Source organism: Pieris napi, chromosome 17 (genome assembly GCF_905475465.1).
Source record: "Pieris napi chromosome 17, ilPieNapi1.2, whole genome shotgun sequence".
Lineage (NCBI taxonomy): Eukaryota > Metazoa > Arthropoda > Insecta > Lepidoptera > Pieridae > Pieris > Pieris napi.
Window position 1 is genome coordinate 8,031,088 of NC_062250.1, and position 24,684 is coordinate 8,055,771.

The following is a 24,684-nucleotide window of genomic DNA, read 5'->3' on the forward strand; positions in this document are numbered from 1 at the left end:
CTTCTATGCTTGTCCGAGGAAGGTGAGATTTGTTTGTGAATGGTAAGCATTAAATAAAGCATTGCTAACTAGCCTTGCGTGATGTGTAATTGAGGTGAATTCAGATAAAGAAGACATTCTTTAAAAACTGGAACGTTGGAAGAAAAATTCAAGCCTGAGTCGGATGCTAACCACGCATTTCAAATAAAATAAATGAAAATAGCTTATACTTTATTCGGAATAAATATCCTTATCAAAAATGTTTTTCTTAAACTAGTTTGGATAAATAATTTATTTCTTATCACTAACACGCCTTCATTGTTAGCAAATATCTGCGGTTTTTGCGTGTTATTATTTATAGCATGCTGCTATTTTTGCCTAAAGGTCGATTCGAACAAACGTGTGTGCGGAAGGCATAAGGCCTTATAGTGGGACTTATATCTACGTGTGGGAGACATTCTCCCACACGTAGAGTGGCCCTGACGGCCTCATGACATGTGCTTCTGAATTGACTCCGGTGCTCACACGGCTCTTTCGACTGTCGTACTCCTTGCATGTAGTTCCAAGCTCATGGAAGAGTGCCTATATTCACCCCATTCCCAAAAATGCCGACCTCTCGGACCCATTCAGCTACAGACCTTTCGCATTCTCTTCTTTATTTTCCAAGCTAATGGAGTCCAAGCTAATTGATAATAATGAAATAATCACTCTTGCGATATCTAGAGGAGCACCAGCTTATTATAGCTATCGCCGAAGACACTCGGTTGGTGATTTTCTTGCCTATCTGACTCATAAGTGGGCCGAAGCTGTGGAAAGTAAGGGAGAAGCATTGAATATAGCTAAAGCCTTCAATAGAGTTTGGCATTGGGCACTTCTGTTGAAACTACCCTCATACTGTTTGCTCGATGGCTGTCTAATTTTCTTGTAGGCCGTAGCATTAAAGTCCTAGTTGACAGAGCGTGCTTAAATCCCATCAATGCAGGCGTTCCGCAAGGTTGTGTTCTCTCCCCCACCCTGTTTTTACTGCATATCAATGAACTGTTGAACATCGACAACATCCATTGCTACGCAAATGACAGCACAATCGTCACCTTATATTCCGGCCATCCAAACATGTCTCTTCTATAATAATAATCTTTCTTGGTAGACAACGACCAAACCTGAGTCTTTGTAGGGTTAAATGTAACATAAGTTTAACCCAAAAAACAAATCTATATTTCTTGTTTGGATTGAGCCCTCCTGTTTCGTTTCAACACCGTACGAGCCCGATGGGGTCTTCGATAGATATGACCTCCAACTCTTCATAGTTAGAGTGGAATCCTACCTCAAACCGGCAACGCACCCACTAAAAATGGACCAATAATCACTAAATAAATTATAAAATGCGTAAAATAAAATAAAGTTTGTTATAGGAATAACTTTTCTTTGGATTACTTAGAATTAAAAAAGAAATATATGAATTATTCAATTATTTATTAACATAAATATACCTAGAATAACGTATGACCTTTATTTCATCGCGTGTATTTTCAATTAGATATATAATTTTTTATCTATGGTGGTAATTTTAAAATTTCACATGTCAATTGTCATTGTTTAAATATTTTTATTTTTTTGGGAATGGTATGAAATCTTATGGGATAATAAACATTTAAAATTCCTAAAAAATCATCAATTATTAATATTTTAAACAATGATTTCAAGTAAATAACGTAATCGTTGAAATATCCTTTGATGTGAAGACCTTACAATGGGTGATAGCAGTGATTCTGAAGAGTTCTATGATGCGGAAGACTTCACGCCCGCAAGAGGTTCAAAGTAAGAAAACAAATGTTTACATACTATTTCCCTTTTTATCGGTCTTTAGGCTAAAACTGCCTCTGTAAAATATGTGTTTTTATAAAAGTTTTTTATGATGTTTGACAAGGTAACATTTGGTCTTGCTAACAGATGTTACACCTGCCTTGAACGTCCTTGCACACATTCAAACCATAATTACGTTCAAAACAAACATATAATTATTGAAACTGGTCTGTTAATAGGTCAAAAGGATAATTTATTGGATGGTAAATTCATTTTGAAAGGTGCTATGACTGTGTTAAGCAGTCCTCCTTTTAATAATGTATAAAACCACTATTTTAAACTACTTTGTTAAAAAGTAAGAAAATCCACCATAAATGCATCCTTAATATAAAATTGATTGTTATTATCTAATTTTGTATTACACTGTTTTTAAAATTTTATTTCAGAAGATCATCGCTATGTAAAAGTATTAGTGTTACCGACAATTCTAGCAGTGCAGACAAAGAGAAACCATCAATTTTAAAAGCTGAAGAAGTGCAGGTTGTGCCGGCTGTTTGTACCACCAGCCCAGCTACTAAAGAAACACCTGTTGACGAAAGGTCTACAGTTAAACATGTAAGAACAATATTTTTTAAAATTTATTTTACACTATATATATATTGAATATATATAAACTGTTAGTGTATTAATGTAGATATATTGGAAGTGGTAATTTACATTATTCTCTAATAAAATCTGATTACTCTGTACAATATAACTTAAAAAAAACTAATTATGTTGATAATATTTAAAACACTTTATTTAGTTTTTCTAGATTCAAAATTTAAGCATACCTCCTGAATTGAATATAAATATTTGAAGGTGGTGCAAGGCAGACGTAGGTTCCAAGAGCTTCGCAGGTGTATGCAAACTGAGGAAGAGGATGAGCCAGAGGTACCTCAAGCATCAGAACATACATATGCATTGGAACATCCATTCAAGTAAGATAAAGCACATATTTATATTGTAATTATGCCTTTTATTTGTTTAAAAATCTTAACTAAATGATTACAAGACACCTCTCAGGTCCACAATTAAAAAGGAGAAGTAATTATCTAACAATATCAAAGATATTGAACAAACACCAAATAGTTTAGATTAGCATAGACACACTTATTAAACAAATACAACATATACACATTTTTGTAGATTTTTATATTTCTCAATTTGCTTCTTTGAACTCTACTTTAATTTGATATTATATTTGAAAGTTGACATACTAATCTAATCTATAGCTGCAATACTTTATTTGATTTTCAAATAATTTTAATTAATTCAAAGTTAATATAGTTTTTTATTTAAATTCCTGACTGTAAGATATGTAAAGTAGAAAACTTCTAAGCTGAATATAATCTACAAGTACAAAAATTATACTATCACCAGCCTGTTCATGTTATATATTTCAGTGTAATAAAATTGTTTTGTTGTAGTTAGTATATGGTCAGGTTTAACTTATATGTGTATGTTACTTCTCAAAATAATAAATATACTCTAACTAGTAAACAAATATAATTTTATGTTACTTGATAAAAGTAGAAATTCTCATAAAAGTATCGTGTAATTTATAAACTGTTTTTAATTGAAATAGTTGCTGTTATATAAAATAAGAAAGAATAAATAATATGCTTTTTTCCACTATTTTTTTCGATGGGAATATATTCAGCACAGAATGTGGGACTCGCTACTTTAGCCTCAATCATTAATCCCCTCCAACTCTTGGGGAAACTTGGGGTTCCCCCATTCCTGGGGGAAACTTGGGTTCGCGTCAGCATTCTGCAAAGAATCTGATTGCAACCCTCATACCACGGCTTTTTTAAGTTTAGTCCATATTAAAATCCATTATATCTTGTATTTCAAACTTGTATTTTATAAAAAACAATATTCTTAACAACCGTTACAGTTCCCGATTTTCAATGAAATTTGTATAGTCAGGATGGCCGAGCGGTCTAAGGCGCTGCGTTCAGGTCGCAGTCCACTTCTGTGGGCGTGGGTTCGAATCCCACTTCTGACAGACTTTTTATTGCATTACGGATATAGTAGTTTAATTTTACATTTAAATATACAAATCTTTTACGTTAAAAGTGGTATATTTTATTAATTATTGACTGATAACTACAATAGACAGTTTGCAGTGTGACACTGTTACATATTTTAGACTAGTTATCATAAGGGTTATATAATTTATTATTATAATAGTTGTAATACAGTCTTATGTCAGAATTGTAAGTATAACTTCTTTTTTTTTACGATAATTCAGCCTAGTTCGGTATAGTTTTTTCAAGTTTATTGCAACGCTTTTAGATTTAAAACCCACAGAATTGCGTTCGTTTAAAGAGCGTACTTCGACTATTATATAATAAAAGTATATAAATCGTTACTATAATTATTTTATATGATGTAGATTTAATGTAAAACGGACGCAGTTTTTATACTGATAATTTCGTGAGTGCTTGATAATATTATTAGTATGTCAGGATGCGTACTCAAGGCCTTAGTTTTATATGCTATATGCCTTATCGCCGACAGCTATGATCGAAATTTTGCAAAAATAATGAGGATCAGAATACTGTAAAACTAAAATATTAAATTCACTTGCAAGACCACAAAACGATTAGTAATATTAAAGTGGGACGAACAATGCACGCGATATTTAAAACAAGTATTATACAATAACTAGTCTGTAATTCGCCGATGACAAGAAATAATATTGTTAACTTCACCCAGTTCAAAGAGGTATTTTTGCTTTTAAGTGTAATTAAAATATATTTCGTGTGAGGTGAGTTTGTAAGTGAATTTGATGTTAACAGAATACGAAGATTTGTCTTAGATAGCGCACTGCTATCAAATAAATTAAGTAACAATAATAATCAAACATTTCGTTCGCAACCTATTTTCTATAGAAGCTTGTAATTTTACTTAAGAACTATATATTTTCATCTATTTTTATGTCATAGTTAATTGTATGGCAAGTCTTAACATATGAATTAAGCCTATCAATCCTTTAGGCTTCTGCTGTTGCTATTTTTAAGGCGCTGTAGTACGCAGCACTTATCCGCCTGATGGCGTAGAAATCATTAGCTGTAGTGTGTTAAAACAAATATCTCTTTAATACTTACCATTTCAGAATTATATCCCACGATACGATGAGCTTGCAAAGTATGACGTCATTGGGAAGGATCGGCAGGATACTAAGCGGAGCAGCTGAATCACATCGTAAGTTATTTGTTTGATAAACGCCTCTTAAGGTTTTTTATAGAACACGGGCCTCACTGACTAAGGGAGCGTTCAAGTATTACGTAACGCGTTATTGTTAATATTATTTTCGACTTACACCACATAAAAGTAACTAAAGAGACACAAGGTGGTCACGAAACGTTTTACTATACTTGATTACAGTACTGTACTAGGGTACTGAAAAACGTTACGGCGAGATACATGGGGGGGGGAGGTCAATAATCTCCAAAAATTGCGTTACATAATACTTGAACGCTCCCTAGGCTAATGTTGAGTGGTACCGCCGTCAGAAAAGCAGAGGACTGTCTTAGATGTGTTCTTAAAAATGGTAGATAAGACTGGGTCAACCGGGTGAACCAATAACTAATGACTCTACTCTACCAAGTTCATAGTTAACAAGTTTTATTTGTGAATTCTTAGGTCTTTATTGCTCTGTATTCAGGTGTATTTTGTGATAGATCATTTTGATGTAATGCTTAAACGTCATATTAACTCTCCTCTACCGTCGCTTCTGTTTGTCTCTTCTATATGTATATATGTAATCTCTATAATAATCCTTTTATGCTATACCATTAGATCTTTGAATGAGATTTAATTATTGTAACCGCATGTATATTGTATACCTATGTTTGCTTCCAGCCCAATACCTGCCTCCTTCGTATTGGTAGGCAAACACTGATAATTAAATTTATCGTATAAAATGTGGAACAGAAATAAATTTGCCAAATGCCACACAAAGCTACGTCCTAAGTACCATATTTAAACAATTCTTCCAGCAAATATACGAGAGAATAATCCAGCCCCGACTGCCTCGTCAAGGGAACCCTCAACATCTGACGATCCACTTGCTACGGATCGGACGCAAAACGGTACGTTTCTAAGATACCAATTATTTTAACATAATTTTCCTACGCTATTATCAGCAGGTTCAGGTTAAAGAAAAGTAAAATATTGAATGAACAAGGGCAAACGGGCAGGAGGCTCACCTGATGTTAAGTGATACCGCCGCAAAAGGACTCTCGATCTCTGACTCGCGAATGCGTTGCCAGCCTTTTAAGAATTGAAAGACCCTAAGTCGAATTGGTTTGGAAATACTTCAGTGGGCAGCTGGTTCCAGTTGTGGAACGACGTACGTCGAGGTGACACGGGTGGAATTTCGTATTCTGCCTCGACGTCCGATGATGAAAATCAGCTCGGTATTTAAGGCTAACAACTTCTCTGAACACTCTCCATGGTAAATGCGGTAGAAGAAGCAGTGTGACCAGTTTAACTTGTGATGCAACACCAAGGTATCACCGAGCTCTTCGTTGAATACGGTCAAGTGGAACGTCGTTTGATATGTCAACGCCAAGCATTCCGATGGTGGCTGTGGCTTTAAGAAGAGTGTCTTTCAAAAGGGTGGTTTATTAGCGGAAAAGGCGCAATCTTGTGTCTTCATAATAATCTCTCGTAACAGTAATAATATGATTCAAAATGAATGTGATGTTGACTTTGAGGTTTTATCATAGTTCGTTAGTTAATTACGACTAAATATAAAAATATTTGAAACGAATGCGCAATAGATAAGTAAGAATGGTTATGAAAGGACATAAGCGCCACGATTAATTATAGAATTTTTCGTCGCTTGGGTCAATTCAATTCTAGTTTTACAGATTTCGACCAAAAGCTCTTTCAAGTATCTTGAAAATCTCAAAGCGTACAATTCGGTATTTGTTATTTACTCTTCTGTGTGTTCATTTATATTGTCTTTTATTTACGTGTGTACACAAATAATTATGTAACGAAGATACACGAGAATTTATTATTATTAAGTCGCGTCCAAACACTATGTGGAACCAACTGCCCACTGAACTATTTCCGAACGAATTCGACTTAGGGTCCTTCAAGATAACAGCGTACCAATTCTTAAAAGGACGGCAACGCATTCCCGAGCCCTCTGGCATAGAGTGTCCATGTGCGGCGTATGACGTATCATTAACATCAGGTGAGCTTTATGCGCGTTTGCTTCTATAAAAAAATTGTTTCGAGTGATTCGCAACTCTCGTGAGCGAAAAGTCTAGTATATAGTTAAAGAAAAAAATTTTTTAACCGGATTAAAGTTATGTATTATTATAAATTTACAATTATTTAACATAATTTTAAATTTATCCGACGTTTCGCGTGCTTTACAGCGTGCATGGTCACGGTGACTGAAGACAAAAGGTGTTGGATGTCAAAAAGTATCACAGCTGTAGAAAAAGTTGCTTAATCTGTATTTATTTCGTTAGTTTTAGTTAGTCGATACCAACTCCGGGGAAATAATAATCCGGTTAAAAAGTTTTTTCTTTAAATGTGTAAAGGTCAATAAAAGACAATTCTAGTATATATGTTAAGGAAGTTTCATATCTGTGATTGTTAGCCGCTGCAAAAGGAGTGGTGTCATGTATGTTTGACGCATCGTATCTCCTAACGAATGGACCTGTTTTATTTGTTACAACTGACGTGATCAAGATTCTTGGGTGCCGTTTTTAAGGTCGTTTAGTTTTCAGACACATAGAGCTCGATTGTTGTTGGAGGTTATTTAAATAATAAATTTTCTATTAAAGTGCTGGCGATGGCCGAGCCGGATGTGATAGCGAGTACGAAGGCGAACAGCCTCAAGCATAACCGGGGTTCGTCAGCCGTTGTGGCTGTCTGTCACACCTCTTGTCTTCCAGCCCCTGTAGCGCCCCCTCGGAAGAAAAAGCGCAGTAAGTTACACTTGAAGGTTCAGCTTGCCTACTACTTTTCAATAAATATGTAAACCAATACGACTTAGGATCACACAAAAAGCGTTTCGACTCCTAAAAGGCCGGCAACGCACTCGAGAGCTTTCTGGTGATGGGAGTGTCCATGAATTGCGGTGACACTTAACATCAGCTTCCAGTTCTTTATTTATAAAAAAAATAACTCAATAAACATCATCATATAAAAATAACTCAATAAAGTCATATATATTATATATATTATATAATATATATGACTTTTGGCATATTTGACAGCGCTCAAGACGACATTGTGATTTGAGATAGGAATTAGAATATGGTCCTAATTCTTACCGCGAACGTATTTAAAAAAAGTGATGGATTTTGATTTTTTTTTATTTATTTATTTTATATAGGCGTTCGGCCTAAATCTCGACTCTGACAATACTAATCCTAATGACCCACTGTACCTTACCTAGAATGTCTCCCAACACACAATAATTACAGACAAACTCCACGGATCTCAATCGCTGTCAACTACCGAGGGTGATAATCTCAGCGTGTGTACTACTGACACGGATGAATTACGATACGTGAGGCGGGATAAGCCACATCTTGATACGTTGAGGGTTGAGGTATGTCCTTTTTTAATAGAGTTGCTCAAAAAGTGGCGTATTGCAGGGATTTAATTTATTTAGTAAAAACTTCGTGGTTGTTTTTTCTTTTTAATTGACATTATTTTGACAGTTGGGAAAGAGAACGCACGAGTTCGGAAAAGGTCGAGTATGTCCGAGTAGCCCACATCCCGAACGCTATAGCTAGTGCAATACGCCACTGTTTGAGCAACTGTATTAAAATATACTATATCGTTATATTTTTGCATTTATATCTAATAAAGAGGATTATTTAAATGTCTAAGCAAAAGACAATGTCATTTACAGTTATTTGCTCCAGACACAGTAAAAGTACCTACAATTTTAAAGAAATCGCTAATTAATAGTGCAAACGAAATGTAGGATAATTATTGTGTTTTCCTGTATTTCATATATATTTTACATGGATAACTTAATTAAGTTTTAAATTGTAAAACAAACAAGAATAAAATGTAATAAAACATGAGTTCGCGAACTTCAATTTATTTTTAATTTTATCCGGTAAACTTTTTTTTTCTAAAATTAAAGTATTTTTTTTATTATAGGCCGCACAACCCATTCCACCGAATCAATGTATGGCTTTACCGAGTCCCGCCAGCACAATCGAATCACTGACCAGAGAGTTCCAGGACTCATTAGAACTCTCACATTCCAAATATGGTATGTTTCTTTGAAAAGTGTGTTATTTTAAAATATTAAATAACATAATTTTAGTTTTTTTTTCATTAAGTATATATTTCTGTATGATTCCTAATTATTTTTTCTTGCTAGGCAAGTAAGTGTAACACTTTTCTTATTCGATAAAAAAGCTTATTTAAGTATTACTCATTTATACAAGAAAATATTTTAAATCATTACGATATATAATGAAAACCCAGTTTCATATTTAATTAAATAACATGAAGAATTATATTACAGCAAGTGATATGTCTCTACCAGAGATGTGGTCTTCCCCGGCTGCACCCCCTGTACGGCCTAATGTTGCAACTGTAGCACCGCATACAAAAGATGCCTTAGCTGTTAATGGTAATTTCTGGGAATTATTATTATTACTATTAAGTTGCTTCGCACGGCTGGACATTTACTTTATATTATGTATTATATAGCCTATGTTCATTAATAATCGTGTAGGATTCTAATAGTGAAATAAATTTTCGAATTAGTCCGGTAGTTTTTGGAGTAATAAAACAAACAATCAAATCTTTTCTGTTAGTATTAGAAAGAAAAAACACAGTAAAACAAAAATCTAAATGTTTTACATTTACTTAATAACATACTTTTTATAATTAAAAAAAGTTATGGTATTTTATATTAATCGTTCAATATACCTTGCCTGCCTTTTCAGCTGATTTGTCACAAACAATTAATAATATTGTTATGCGATTTGGCATTTTTTTTTATTATTATGTGATTAATTAACATAATTTTTGAATTGGCTAGGGGAGCGTTCAAGTATTACGTAACGCAATTTTTGGAGATTATTGACCCCCCCCCCCATGTAACTCGTCGTAACGTTTTTCAGTACCCAAGTACAGTACTCTACTCGAGTATAGTAAAACGTTGCGTGACTACCTAGTGACTCTTTAGTTACTATTATGTTGTGTAAGTCGAAAATAATATTAACAGTAACGCGTAATTCAATCCCCGCCCCGCATCGTAACGTTTTACAAAAGGAAAAAAACTCGTTACGTAATACTTGAACGCTCCCTAGGATGTCTGTAGATCAAAGAAATATTTTTGCATGATGCTAATAATTATAGTATTAATTTATTTATTTAGGTCATGTATAATTTTATATTAATTTTACTTAGTTATGTTACATTTCTTGCGGCTTAAAATTTTTCCTTGCATCCCTAAGTTCTCTAATGGTATTTGTGCTCTTATTGCAAAGAAGTGTTAATAAATAAAATATAAAATTCTAGGTGCACGTGGCGAGAACGAGTGTCGTACGTCGCGTACGCACAGCGAAGGACGGCCGCTGACTTCTAGTTTAGGGTCCAATGGCAGGTAACTATTACCTATATATATATATATATATATATATATATATATATATATATATATATATATATATAAGAAAAATGGTCTTCGTTTGAGGCTCCTTCACGCCTAAACCACTGATCGTATCGACATGAAACTACTGCCATTCGATGCGAAATTTTTCCTAGGTGTATGGCTATTTATTTTTTAAATTCCAACGTTCCTTCATTTTTATTGCTGTTTTACTTTTATGAAAATTTATACATACGGACTTCACCGCGGAAACATTCGGGGAGGCTTCCTAGAACCTCAAAACGTCAACATCTGTTAAAAACTCGATTTTCGAAAATTTTCATTTTCTTAGCGGGAAGTTAAAAAGAAGAATAATAAAAATATAAAAAAAATTATAATAATTAAACATAAAATTTTATTTATTTCCTATTTTAATTCGCCCAGCGAAACGGGCGGGAAACGGCTAGTTATATATAAAATAAACCTTGTGACTCCACCCAGTTTGAGGCGTATATTTGGAAAAACTAAGTTGGCGATACCAGAATTGTTAACTGCATGAAAAGATATTGTGTATAAACTATTATTTGAAGTCCCTCACTTTATGGCTTAGTAGAGGTCCTGATTCGATTCCTGGAGAAACAGTAATTAATTTCCAAAAAAATACTACCGAAAAATGTGCCTGACGCACTATATAGTGTGTTGGAACTCACACTATTAAAGTTATCATTTTGATTACTTTCGAACTACAGTAGAACCTCGATAACGTAAACCTCGGTAACATAAAAACCTCTGTTACTTCAAAAAATACTATGTTCCCTTCCCATCAGAGCCCAAAACCTCTATAACTTAAAATACGCAACCTCTATAACTTAAATAAATAATCTCTGTATAGGCCCTCAGTAACTAAAAGAAATGTTTCCACAACCTCTATAACATAAAATTGTTTGTGAATGAGTCATTTTGAAAGAGTGTCAAAACAAATGGTTTCGGTATTTATTGCTTGCACGTGTTTACTAATGTATTGTTAACGTAAACAATACAATTCCTATTGTTTGCTTTATCTAAATTCTTCAAAGCTTTGCGGCGGTTAGCTTTGTGACAACGACTTACTTGCATCATAAGTTAATGTGTTAATGTATTCTCCTCTCTATTTGTCATTGAAAATCAAATCGATTTAGAAACAGTGAATTTTTTAAAACAAAAGAAAATCACAGATTTTTTTTAAGTAGACTAAACCTTTAGTTGTTGTTTTATTTTTATGTAATGTAAGTAATGTGAATAAATATGATTACATATTTAATTTTCCATCCTTCTGATGCATTCAAGTAAAAATGGGAGCAAGGGTACATAGAAACATGTACATACCTCTATATTAACCTTTACCTAACATAGAACCTTGATAACTTAAAACCTCTATAACATAAAATATTTTGTGTTTCCCTTGGACTTTATCTTATCGAGGTTCTACTGTATAATGACGTAACAGTGTTGTAGACAACTGTTCGACTTAGGGTCCTTCAAGATATTCTTAAAAGGCCGGCAGCGCGCTTGCGAGCCTTCTGGCAGTGCGAGTGTCCATGGGCGGCGGTATCACTTAACATCAGGTGAGCCTCCTGCCCGTCTGCCTCCTGTAACATAAAAAAAAAAACAATTCATCGCTACAGTTAGCGACCTCAAATCCCACGATTCTTTTACCCTTGTGTCCTTATATCTCTTGTGAAAGTTTGCAAATGAGTAAAAGGGACAAAACATTGCAGACGTTCGGAAACGTCGCGCGCTCGTCGTCGCTCAGCGGGCGATTCGCCTGCGGAAGGCGAGGGAGAGGGTCTCAGGGCAAGATGCGTCTCCGGAAGGCAGCTCTCGGATATAGAGATACTGGAGCAGGTCACTGTGCTTAATCTTGATACTGGTATGTTTATTAGTATAGTATTATTAAAGTTCTTAAAGCAACGTGTGCTTAAATACGAAAAAAATACACACACATGTAAAATAAATAAATCAGTGGCGCTGCAACCTCTTTAGGTCTTGGCCTCAGATTTTTGAATCCGTTTCATGAGCATTTTTAAGTCTAATAGGCAAGTAGGTGATCAGCCTCCAGTGCCTGACACACGCCGTCGACTTTTTGGGTTTAAGACATGTCGGTTTCCTCACGATGTTTTCCTTCAACGTTTGAGCAAATGTTAAATGCGCACATAGAAAGAAAGTCCATTGTCATTGTCCACAGTCCAATTACAATTTCGAATAGAATTTCGAGGCGTAGAATTTCTAGAATTTTCTTGCCTCACTCAATGTGATTGGAAATGGCCATTCTTCTTCATGCTTTCAACCTCATATCTTATTTATGTAAACAAATGATGTGTGAGGTATGATGTTTTAATTATAGAAGGTAGGGAAGGTCGGGCTTCAAATTATCGCACTTTGGCGAGCAAGATACTATTCCTTCATCTTCATTGACCAGGGGATTTATTTATTTATTTACATTGATTTAATTTATCCTCTATTTATTAAGAAACCGAAAAAAATATCTATGGATACAAATTTATGTATGATAAATTATCTAGAGTCGATTGTACCTTCTGTGGTTAATTAAGTGCTTTTAGCGTAACACGAAATTAGTAGACGGGTATCACAGACCCAAAGTGTGTCCTGTTCTAGGAGAACGCATGCCGCTAAGCGTCGCCGAACACAAGTTGCCTCAATGCATCAATCCCCTAAGTCTTCACATCATGCGACTAACTTCAGAGTACATAGGACGGACTAACGATGACGAACACAACAGGTATGTTATCGGGTGTAAAATACCCATGATATGCTTTATATATGAATTATGTTATATATAATTGATCTGGTAGTGGATTTTTAACGATTTCTAACACTAATAGAGCATCTGCATTGTAAATAACACAATTGGCTTAAGAAGAACTTTAAAAGATTTCCTGCTAACTTCATGACACTGTTGGATCACAAAATATCATTTCCAATAATAGTGTTGTGTTAAATATTAATACTATACTAAAGTACTAACTAAGTAAACTAACTAAAACTAATATTTAGTACCAAGTGATTCATAAATTATGCACTTAATATTTTATCTGCATGTGCACTGACTGATTTTATTTCTAAGGTACAAATACTAGTTACCACCAGAATAAGAGGACTAAACGTTTTCTCATTTTACGATTATTTCAGTAAATTTATCATTTATAGAGTTGTCTATCAACTATTATGAAAATATTTTTTTTTTACATTTTTTACAATTTAAAATAACTTTTGATTAAAACCTAAAGTAGTCGGTCAAGCAGTCCCCTCGTCCAATTGAAGAGACGGCCAATGAGTGTGTGGAAACGCTGGTCGGTTTACAGTACTGGGGTCTTGCGAAGATCGCCTTCCGCGCCCCTACATCTGACCGAGTCTAGCTTCTCCATCGATAATAGGTTAACATTTAGATTATTGGGCCTTGTGTGGGCTGGTCAAATGCAGTGAAAGATGTCTTTTTATATCTTACATACATGTTTGTCCTTAGGGAGCGTTCAAGTATTACGTAACGCAATTTTTGGAGATTATTGACCCCCCCCCCATGTATCTCGCCGTAACGTTTTTCAGTACCCTAGTACAGTACTGTACTCAAGTATAGTAAAACGTTTCGTGACCACCTTGTGTCTCATTAGTTATTATTATGTGGTGTAAGTCGAAAATAATATTAACAATAACGCGTAATTCAATCCCCGCCCCGCATCGTAACGTTTTACAAAAAGACCCCCCCCCCCAAACGCGTTACGTAATACTTGAACGCTCCCTTATCTTACACATGCAATTGAATAAACCTCAACCATGGTATATAAAAGAGTTAAATAAACTTCGAAATTGTATAATTTTGTACGATTTGGCAATTATTTTATATTTATAACATTGTATAAAAATATGATGAAGAAATTTAATATTGAAAAGACACTTTCAGTGCGAGCTTACAGCAGAGCACGGAGCATTATCAGAAGTTTTCTTTTAATAAATTGTTGTTTAATTTATACAAATTAAATATTGAAGTATCAATGAACACAAAATTTCTGATAATTTACTGGGCTTTAAATTGTAGCTAATTTTAAAATATTGTAATTGTCGGATATACATTTTAGTTTTGATTTATTTTCATCGTAAATTGTGTACAATTCGTCTCATCCGTTGTTTAGTAAAACCGTCTTTTTAACATTTGTAGCAGTTCAATGTTCGCTTTTTGCTTGTATAAAATTGTGTTTATCAGAGTAGCTTTCAAACAATCAACTAACCAAAAAATTTAGACTCAAAATTGTTGCCATGTTTGTATTAAATGTGCTATGTAGCTTAGCCATCTTTACATTTTCATGTATAATTATAGTAGATAAATAAATTTGAATATTAGGTGCCGATTGGTGTAACTTATGTAGTGGACCAATTTTGCGTACGAAGATTTATCATATTAATATTAGGACTTGAATTTGTTTTATTATAATTTTACAATTATTTTACATAATTTTAAATTTAACCGACGTTTCGCGTGCTTTACAGCGTGCGTGGTCACGGTGACTGAAGACAAAAGGTGTTGAATGTCAAAAAGTATCACAGCTGCAGAGAAAGTTGCCTTATCTGTATTTGTTTCCCCGGAGTTGGTATCAACTAAAAGATGGAGTGTTTTGGCAGAAACGGCTCACGGTGTCCTATTTTCGCGAATTGTTTACCTTGATATTTTAATTTGGATATTATTGGATCCAAATTAAAATCTCAAGGTAATCCGAAACGTCGGTTAAATTTAAAATTATGTAAAATAATTGTAAATTTATACTAAAACATAACTTCAAATCCGTTAAACAAGTGTTTTCTATGTCTAAAAGTTATGTCAATAAAATACAAGAGAGAAAGATGAAAAAGCTGCATCCTGTGTATATTCTAAAATATTTATTATTTTTTCAGAGAGACAGATGAAGAAAGTGAAAGTGTCTGCGCTGGTGGCGTAGAAGATGAGACAAAAGAGGCGAAGAGGGAGTCCGCTGACCGACAAACGACGGCCATCAAACGGAAAACTGACAAGTATGTATTATTTATATTATCTTTATTTACCAATTTTCATATATTATCTTCAAATCTACATATCGTCGCTGTAGAATGATAACCACGTATGTCTAGAGAACCAAACATTACAGGAAACGAAAAAAATGTTTTATTTCGTCAATGTTCGTTAAAATATTATTATGTGTTTTTGTCCATAGTTTTAGATAGTAAAAATAATAAATAAATGGTATAATAATAATTACTTCATGATTATACCAGTTAAATCACATAAGAGTCTAAATAATAATAAATTAAAAGGTTTTTGACGTGATAACGTCTTTAAAATCGTTTTAGTCGGGTGACATGTTCAGAAACTTGTGTCACACCAAAACCTCACGAGCGCGATCGCAGGTATAACGAGAGAGAGAGGGACCGTTCTCCCGTCTCATCTCGAGCGCTGCCAGTCATTCCGTGAATGTATGAAGAAAAATGTATATCATAGTCGAATAAGTAAACTTGTCATTTTACACCCGAAATTTATCATCAAAAGTGTGAATAAAACGATAGATGTAATTTAAAATTTGAAAAAATTGTTATCTTCATTAATTCCTTACTTCCCAAAAACTTATATCACCAATAAGACGTTATCACGTAAACATCTCGATCGTAAACCTACTTTACAAACAACCAATATTTGACATACGAGGTTATCATTCTACAGTGACGATATTAGATTTATCCCATATTGTGCATTATTAAACAAAACCGAAACTGTCTATTTTTATTTTAAAAAATGCAATCACATGTGATTTTATAGAAAAATCTACAATTTTAAATTGATACGAGTTAGTATTTGGAATAATGTCAAGCCAAAGTTTAAGCCTATCAACAATCATGTTCCAAATATGGTACAAACTAGTTTTTACATGCCTCGCTTTAAAATAAGTTGACTCACTTTGGAGGGCCTTAAATATATATATTGAATTATTTGGAAACCCAAAAGCTGTTTCACCAAAAGAGATTTACGAATGAATGAGAATACAATAGTGAATGAAATTGAACGTAGAACGAACGTTGCAAAGTCATTCTTAGTTCTAATATAATGTTGAATATTCAGTGTGATTCGCGCTGAACTAGTGAAGTGTCACTCGCACGACAACATTAATATCAGGTGATAGTTTTTAAACTTGCTTGCTGTTTGCTGTCGAACATTTTACGACTTAATTGGCCTTATTCGATTTAAAATCATTTTAGTATTACGAAGAAAGTCATTTATGACGTTACCGTATTAGTCAGCGTCAAATGTTAGAAGATGGATGGATTTTGCCACCAGAGGCGCTGTTAAATTTTGATGTGAAACATCTATAGCCGCACGTAAAACCGATTTCTGGCGTGGCGACGCATACCGTGGCGACGCGTCGCCACACTATATGATGGTATATATATATGCAGTAGTGTGTACGGTGTGTGTATTAAACGAATTAAGTAGTCACGATTTGAAATAAATTCGTAAATTTTTGTATTTAATGAAAATAAATGTTTATTCAATAAATAGTCGTCTATAATGACATATTTAGTTCCTATCACAATCTGTTCTTTTCTGCATATTACTTTTACAAAATAATGTCGATGTTTCACGTCTGCCAGGCGTCCCGTGACGTTTCCCATTTTTTTTAAGACACGGACAAATATGGTAGCGTTTACAAGTTATAGAAGTTTTGCTTTTCGAGAATGCTTCATTTGATTATAACTAACATTTAGTCATAAATTCAAAAAACGGTCCATCGATTTTATTAAAAAGCCAATGCATAACAAACATGCTTATGCGAATCCGAAATAATAAATATTTCAAACTATTGCGTAAATAGAAGCGCCTATCATTCCGGCGAAACAATAATTATGACATCGGTTCGTCAATTGTAAAAAAAACGATGTCCGCGTCTTACAGTGTGTTTTACAACGAAATTGTTGTATCGTCTGACTTGAAGACTAACCACTTATCTATAAAAATGACAAAAAAAAATTAGTTTTATATAAATGTTTTATAGATTCTTGTTTTTGGCAATTTTTTTAAAGATAAAGTAACTTATCCTTATTTTATTTTAAACTAGCTAGCCTGGCGAACATCGTACCGCCTAACAGTCGATTCTTTATTTTTTTTTAATACTAATTATTTTGCTATTCGGGACATCGGTCTAGCTAGTAACATAAAAAAAGAAAGTTGATAATACAACAAATACATTATGTCAAAAATTAAAAATTTACCTTCCCGGCACCTCTCCACTAACACTTGAACTTTATGATATGGTAATAAAGTTCAAATTGCCTTTAAATATTATTACGAATATTTTGTATGGGAATATAGAAGTGTTGTTTTTAGACTTTTTCACTCAATTTTTTTTTAAATTTTTCTCTCTGTAAGAACCATCCTCGTACTTCAAGGAATATTATAAAAAAAGAATCAGACAAATCGGTCATGCCGTTTTCACGTTATGTCGTGACAACGGAAAACGGGTTTCATTTTTATATATATAGATATAAGAATAATGTGTGTGTTTTTATAACTGATTTGTTTTGCGGTGAACATAACTTGCATTTCTTGTTTGAGGTGAACTTGCATGTTTTGATAACAAAATTGTTAAAACAAATTATCCTATTTTGAGGGTTGTCAAAACGTTAGAAAAATTATTTGACATATCTTGAGACTTGGTATGGGTCTGATTTGCGTACAAACAAGATTTCTTAAACGTGACTACCCAAGTACACGACGTTATGAGCATATCTTCAATATTAAGACACATTATTGTCGATTTAATTAACATAATTATCATATTTTAATTAAATAAACCCATCTAAACGTAAACTCCACGAGGTAACAACCCATATATGTCAAAACTTAATAAATAAAGGTTGTGTACGCGAAAAGATCCAGTTGATACATTTAGTTTTATACATATAAAGCAATAGGTACATTTACAGACTGAAGCGATTCTTCGGTACAACAGTAAAAAAGACAGTGGATGCTGCAAAATCCCTAGCACAAGAGGTGTCTCATGCCAGACATAAAGAAGATGTGGCAGAAATTGCAGATGACGTTCGAGGGGAGCATAATATTAAGCTGAAAGCCTCGAACTCTCATAAGGGACCTTATGACTTTGATGGATGTGTGAGATATGTTCAGGTATGTTTTAGTAGTAGTATATTATTGTTTATTTTCTCGGTGTATTTAATATTGTTGATGTCAGCGTGCGACTCTCATACCTGAGGTCGTAGGCTCGAACCCCGGCTGTGCACCAATGGAACTTTCTTTCTATGTGCGCATTTAACATTTGCTCGAACGGTGAAGAAAAACATCGTGAGGAAACCGACATGTCTTAGACCCAAAAAGTCGACGGCGTGTGTCAGGCACTGGAGGCTGATCACCTACTTGCCTATTAGATTTAAAAATTATCATGAAACAGATTCAGAAATCTGAGTCCTAAAGAGGTTGTAGCGCCACTGATTTTTTTTTAATTTAATATTGTTGTAATATATTTGTCGGCTCATTGGTGTAGTGGTTAGTACCCCTGACTGCGAATCCATGGGTCCCGGGTTCGATCCCCGGTGAGACAAACATCGATGTGATGAGCATTTGATTTTGTGCTTAGGTCTTGGTTGTTTAAATATGTATTTATATGTCTATCTATCATATGTATGTATATCCGTTGCCTAGTATCCATAACACAAGCTTCACCAGCTTAGCATGGGACTAGGTCAATTGGTGTGAATTGTCCTTTTACAAAAAAAAAAAAAAATATTGTCAAAGTGGTAATGATAAACGAAATATCTCAAAGGAGCTGGGAAGTATGGAGGCGGGCGTGGGTGGTCACGTGGGTGCGGTGTGGTGTTGCAAGTTCAGTGTGTGCGGACGATTGTTAGCCACCGCTGGTCAGGACCGATTGTTGAGGGTGTGGGTCACTAGGGACGCACACCATATGTTCCAGGTGGGTCTTTGGACTTCATAAACACGAACATAAACCTTGGCTGGTTTTTGAAGAGTTTCAATCTTGAATCTTAGGTTTATCCTATTAATAAAATAAGTGACATTTTTTGCTTCTAAATTAATTTCGTTCGAAGTCTTTTCTCTATGTTTGACTAGTTTCATTCGTGTTCATTATATTGTTTTACGTTCACTGATATTTTTTAAGAAGACCAATCTCATGAACCAAAATTATTGATTCCTACGAAATCGAACATAATGTTTAAGTTTTAATTGATAAATTTACTGAAAATAAACTGAAATCATGTATAGGCAGGGTACTAAATACTAATCAAGCTTAAATAATAGATAAATAAAATCTGGTTTCTATAACGTAAACTTCTTACGAATCGTAGTTTCTACTAGGAAAAATAACAGTCAAATGAGGTCTCTATAGAAAAATCTACTAATATAAATTTCGCCTCCTATTTATATAAGTACAAGTGGCAGTCTAAGTTATGTAACATTCCAGGATATGCGCACAAAATACAACGCCGAACAAAAGTCCTCACCCACCCCCTCCCAAGAATCTCTCGCGTCCCTCGCCCCCCCTCCATCTCCCGATCACGTCCCCTCTCTCGGCCCCGGCGCCCCATTCTCCCCCCACCCCTTCTGCGTATACTCCGGACACAACTCGGACCTTCTAGACGTCTCCTGGTCCAAGAACTACTTCATACTGTCCAGTTCTATGGACAAAACTGTCAGATTGTGGCACATTTCGAGGGGGGAGTGCCTCTGCTGCTTCCAACATATAGATTTTGTGACGGCCATCGTGTTTCATCCCAGGGATGATAGATATTTTCTGTCTGGAAGTCTGGATGGGAAGTTGAGGCTCTGGAATATTCCTGATAAGAAGGTGAATATATTTAAATATTTATCGCTTTGATTAAAAACTTTAAAGTAAGAGAACTTCCTGATTTACTGTTTTTGAATTTGGTTTTAAGCTTTGATGGCTTTGATTGATGTATAAGTTTGTACCACTTTTTTAGGTTATATTTATTTTAACAAGTTTTTTAATGATTATTATCTTTACATACAATTGTATAGCTATGATAATATTATTATTATTTATTGAATAATAAACGTATAAATCACGGCTGTACACTCGTTCGGACCGTGTAGGAGGGTTACCTACGGCTTATCTTAGACCCTTAAAGTCGACCGCGTGTGTCAGGCACAGAAGACTGATCACATACTAGCCTATTCAGATAAACAATCACGTAACGTAAAAATTTGTGGCCCATACCTAGTGGTTGTAGCGCCATATTCACACTCTACATTTTCGAATACAGGTCGCTGTATGGAATGAAGTTGACGGCAAAACGAAACTCATAACCGCGGCTAACTTCTGTCAGAATGGCAAATTCGCTGTCGTCGGAACATATGACGGCAGATGCATCTTCTACACGACAGATCAACTGAAATACCACACACAGATCGATGTTCGATCGACGAGGGGAAAGAACTCGACGGGGAGGAAAATCAGTGGAATCGAACCTATGCCCAATGATGACAAAATCCTGGTGACGTCAAACGATAGTAGAGTGAGGCTATATGATTTAAGGGATTTGAATTTATCCTGCAAATATAAGGGAAAAGGTATTTTTTTGTTTTTTATTTGGACCACAAAGTTCAAACACGTTAGTTATAATAATAATATATATACAATAAATTATTTCAGTTAGATTGATAGGAGATAGATGTAGTCGAATAGAATTAAGCAACGTATACATCTTCATAGCGTAGATTCTTTAAATTGTATAAAAAATATATTTAATTAAAAAATCAGGCGTGGGATGTAACATGGAACATAGTTAATTAATTTAACGAAATTAATTTCTCGAAATAAACAATTTTTTACATAATTTTCCGCAACTTTCAAGACAAAATAAAAAAAATATTGGAACTAATATTTATTCCGTTTTGTAGTTATATTTAAAGACCAATACTTTTTTTTTATGTTTTATAGACATACAAAAATGTTTATTACAAAAAAAAAAGTACATCTAACTCGGCCTGTAATTGTAGTAGCTATTAAATTATTAATCTATTTTTATCAGAGATTTTTTTAGTTAGTTACTTTTTTTCAGGTTACGTAAACGTCTCAAGCCAAATAAAAGCGTCATTTTCGCACGACGGAAAATACATAGTCAGCGGGTCGGAGAACCAGTGCATCTATATCTGGAAGACCTGCCACGACTACTCCAAGTTCACGTCAGTCAGGCGGGACCGAAATGACTTCTGGGAGGGAATTAAGGCACACAACGCGGTGGTCACGTGTGCCATATTCGCCCCTAACCCTGATAATATGATTCGGACCATCAATGAGAGAGAAGAGAAGTTGAATGAGAGTCGGGGAGAGAAAGAGGAAGTGGTAAGTGTCTTTTTTAATAATTATTATTTATTGTCTAAGGGAGCGTTCAAGTATTACGTAACGCAATTTTTGTAGATTATTGCCCCCCCCCCCCCCCTCATGTAACTCGCCGTAACGTTTTTCAGTACCCAAGTACAGTACTGTATCCAATTATAGTAAAACGTTTCGTGACCACCTAGTGGCTCTTTAGTATGTGGTGTAAGTCGAAAAAAAAATTAACAATAACGCGAAATTTAATCCCCGCCCCGCATCGCAACGTTTTCCAAAAGGACAATAAATTGGTTACGTAATACTTGAACGCTCCCTAAAGCAGAAGTTAAATAAAAATTAAATAATGAAACATTTTAAATTATTTGAATTATTATTATTATTATTTACATTTAATAGATTTTTATTATTTTTTGAAAATTCTTGCGCTGTTGCAAATTCTGTACAAAAGTGGTGCTATTTTCACTGACTATCACAGCAATGGTTTAATATACCTTGTTAGTAGAAACAATTTTCATTTTGTTATGTTACATAATTATCATCAGTAGAGTTTTTTTGTTCGGCGCCGAAATGAACAGGGAAACTTGTGTATTACTATTATACTGTATTATAAATATATAACAAGGAAACTCCTAAAAATATGATATTGTAATATGTATTTACTTTCGTGACTCATGTCAATTATTAAATAAATATGTGTTTCATTGCAAAAGACATTCGTATACAAAAAAGAGTGTCTGTACTTGTACACGCGTTAAAAGTTATACTTCTTTGGAACAACATAGTTGGAATCAACAGAAGCAATAATTAAAAATTATACATACCGACAATTAACCTCAAATCTATAAATGCACTCAAAACAGTTTAGTCAAATCAGTTTTATCACTAATATTCGATATATATTGATATACTAATAAATAATAAATTATTATTAGTAAATACTATCACCGTCGTATATTATTATTTTGAAATTGATTTAATAAAAACACCGAAATTATATTTATTTAATCACATTGTTCTGTTACGAAACACGTGTTCTAAATATCAAAATACTAGAATATACAACTACATACATATTTATTATCGATTTTCATGCCACCTAGAACTAACTTTACGATGTAGAATTTAGGTGTCTGTGTGCGCGCGCATCGTAAAAATTCACTCTCATCATTTTTCTCCATCGCGCCAAAAGAAGTATAACTTCTAAAAATCTTTCAATTCACTGTAGCTTATAGTACTTTTATTTTTAATATTTCTTTGCTATAAACATTTATTTTGTCCAATTTATTTCATTGAACCTACTCGATTTTGGTTATTTTGCCGTATATATTGTACAATGTTTTTTTCTATAACTAAAAACTCAAGAAAAGGCCTATAAAGTCCTATAAACATTTTATTTTTTTCAGAAGGCCCCGGAAGGTGGTATGGTCTCGTCATCGCAAACAGGTCATGTTCTCGTAAGCGCCGACTTCAATGGCTGTATTAAAGTATTTGTGCACAAAGCGAAACCCAAACACTCATCACTACCCGCGTCTGCGCTTGCCTAATTACTAGACTTACATGGGACTAGACAAAACATTGCAAGCGTGACCAATCTACGTATTCGATCACGTGACTTGGACTAAAATTACCATACAAACATATTAACACCGCTACGCCCGGTACAAATCAACAGAAATACCTTTTCAATTCAAAGAAAATCTCCAGCTTGTTATTGTATAGGAGTCGCCTATCGCGAAGTATTTTATAAGCTCTGTATTCGGGACGGGAACAAATCTCCAAAGATATTTTCCATTCATGGAATTTCTTACATCTGTAAGCCTATAGGCTACAATTAAAAAAAAGTCAAAGTTAATTCTTTGGCATTGTTATTAACACAAAGCAAATGCCATTTCAATTTACGGGAGTAATGATAACGGATATTAGTTCATGGAGTAAACTCAAACCTAAGAGTAGACGTAAAATCTTTATCAGAGGTATGCAAAAGGCACCTGCTTCCTCTGGGGACGAGATACCTGGACTCCGAAAGTACCCACAATTGGGAAGCACAAAACGGGGGGCACTAACTAGTCAAAGTGTCAGCAATAGATTTCCTCATAAAACATTTAAATTATTTTTTTTGTTGCAAATGTTTAGTTATGAAAGTTAGTATTATTATTGCGATATGAAAACTAAACTTGAATTCTCTTCATCCTCAATACTTTACTTTACTTTTTTTTAACTTTTCTAAGTACCTTATCGAATATTTCTTAATATAAACGATAGAGTTTTGTATGAAAATCTTGATTGAGTTCGTCAAATATTCGTTTACTATAATTGTTAGTTTTAATGTTTAAAGTTTAAAGAACTTTATTTCTCATTACAAACATTATTTTTTATTTACATGAGAAATTTAATATTAAGTATATACGAACGAGATACACGTCGTCATCAGCTAACCCAATACTGTTAATAACCCATAATTGTTAGTTACTTATTTTATTCGAAGTCTGCTTTGTTCGTGATTACGTTCTGTTATAAATCGGAGGACTTCTTAATTTTTTTATACTATTTTATCGTTATCTATTGTATTTTACGAATTCGTGTTTTATTTAAAACAAAAGGAAGCATAATTGTATGGGAAATCTAAGTTATGTTGTCAAAAACTAACATAATCGAATACTTTACGAAACTATTGTAGTTAACTGAACGATAGCGTGTCACGTATACGTCATACAATAAATTCAGCTTCTTAATACAAAATTTATTGTTTCTATTATACTATGGTAACTATTCGTTCGTGAGTTATACTGACTACCTAAATGAACTGTTTTACGTCAGTTTGACTTTGTACATACTTAGGGTGTAGCTTTGAGCTTT

The 24,684-nt window shown here is 34.0% G+C and overlaps 1 protein-coding gene and 1 non-coding gene across 11 annotated transcripts; both read left to right on the top strand.

Annotated features, from left to right (window-relative positions):
* The first annotated feature begins 1,574 nt into the window (after positions 1–1,574).
* LOC125057987 (WD repeat-containing protein 44) lies at positions 1,575–23,497 on the top strand. 10 transcript variants are annotated; one of them, XM_047661967.1, is made up of 21 exons: positions 1,575–1,797; positions 2,229–2,397; positions 2,644–2,762; positions 4,946–5,034; positions 5,832–5,924; positions 7,641–7,784; positions 8,286–8,413; positions 8,977–9,091; positions 9,350–9,457; positions 10,354–10,438; positions 12,181–12,332; positions 13,064–13,202; positions 13,711–13,857; positions 15,368–15,484; positions 16,563–16,616; positions 18,425–18,626; positions 19,279–19,428; positions 19,936–20,319; positions 20,756–21,062; positions 21,554–21,837; positions 23,232–23,497. In XM_047661967.1, the coding sequence occupies exons 1-21, from the start codon at positions 1,730–1,732 to the stop codon at positions 23,370–23,372; spliced, it is 3,195 nt and encodes a 1,064-aa protein (XP_047517923.1). In that variant the 5' UTR covers positions 1,575–1,729; the 3' UTR covers positions 23,373–23,497. The 10 variants fall into 10 exon arrangements, with proteins under 10 accessions (XP_047517923.1, XP_047517924.1, XP_047517925.1 ...); XM_047661968.1 differs by having other exon boundaries at positions 23,235–23,497; XM_047661969.1 differs by having other exon boundaries at positions 13,079–13,202.
* On the top strand, positions 3,749–3,832 carry Trnal-cag. The gene has a single exon. It is a non-coding gene; the product is annotated as a tRNA-Leu (tRNA).
* Positions 23,498–24,684: the final 1,187 nt, after the last annotated feature.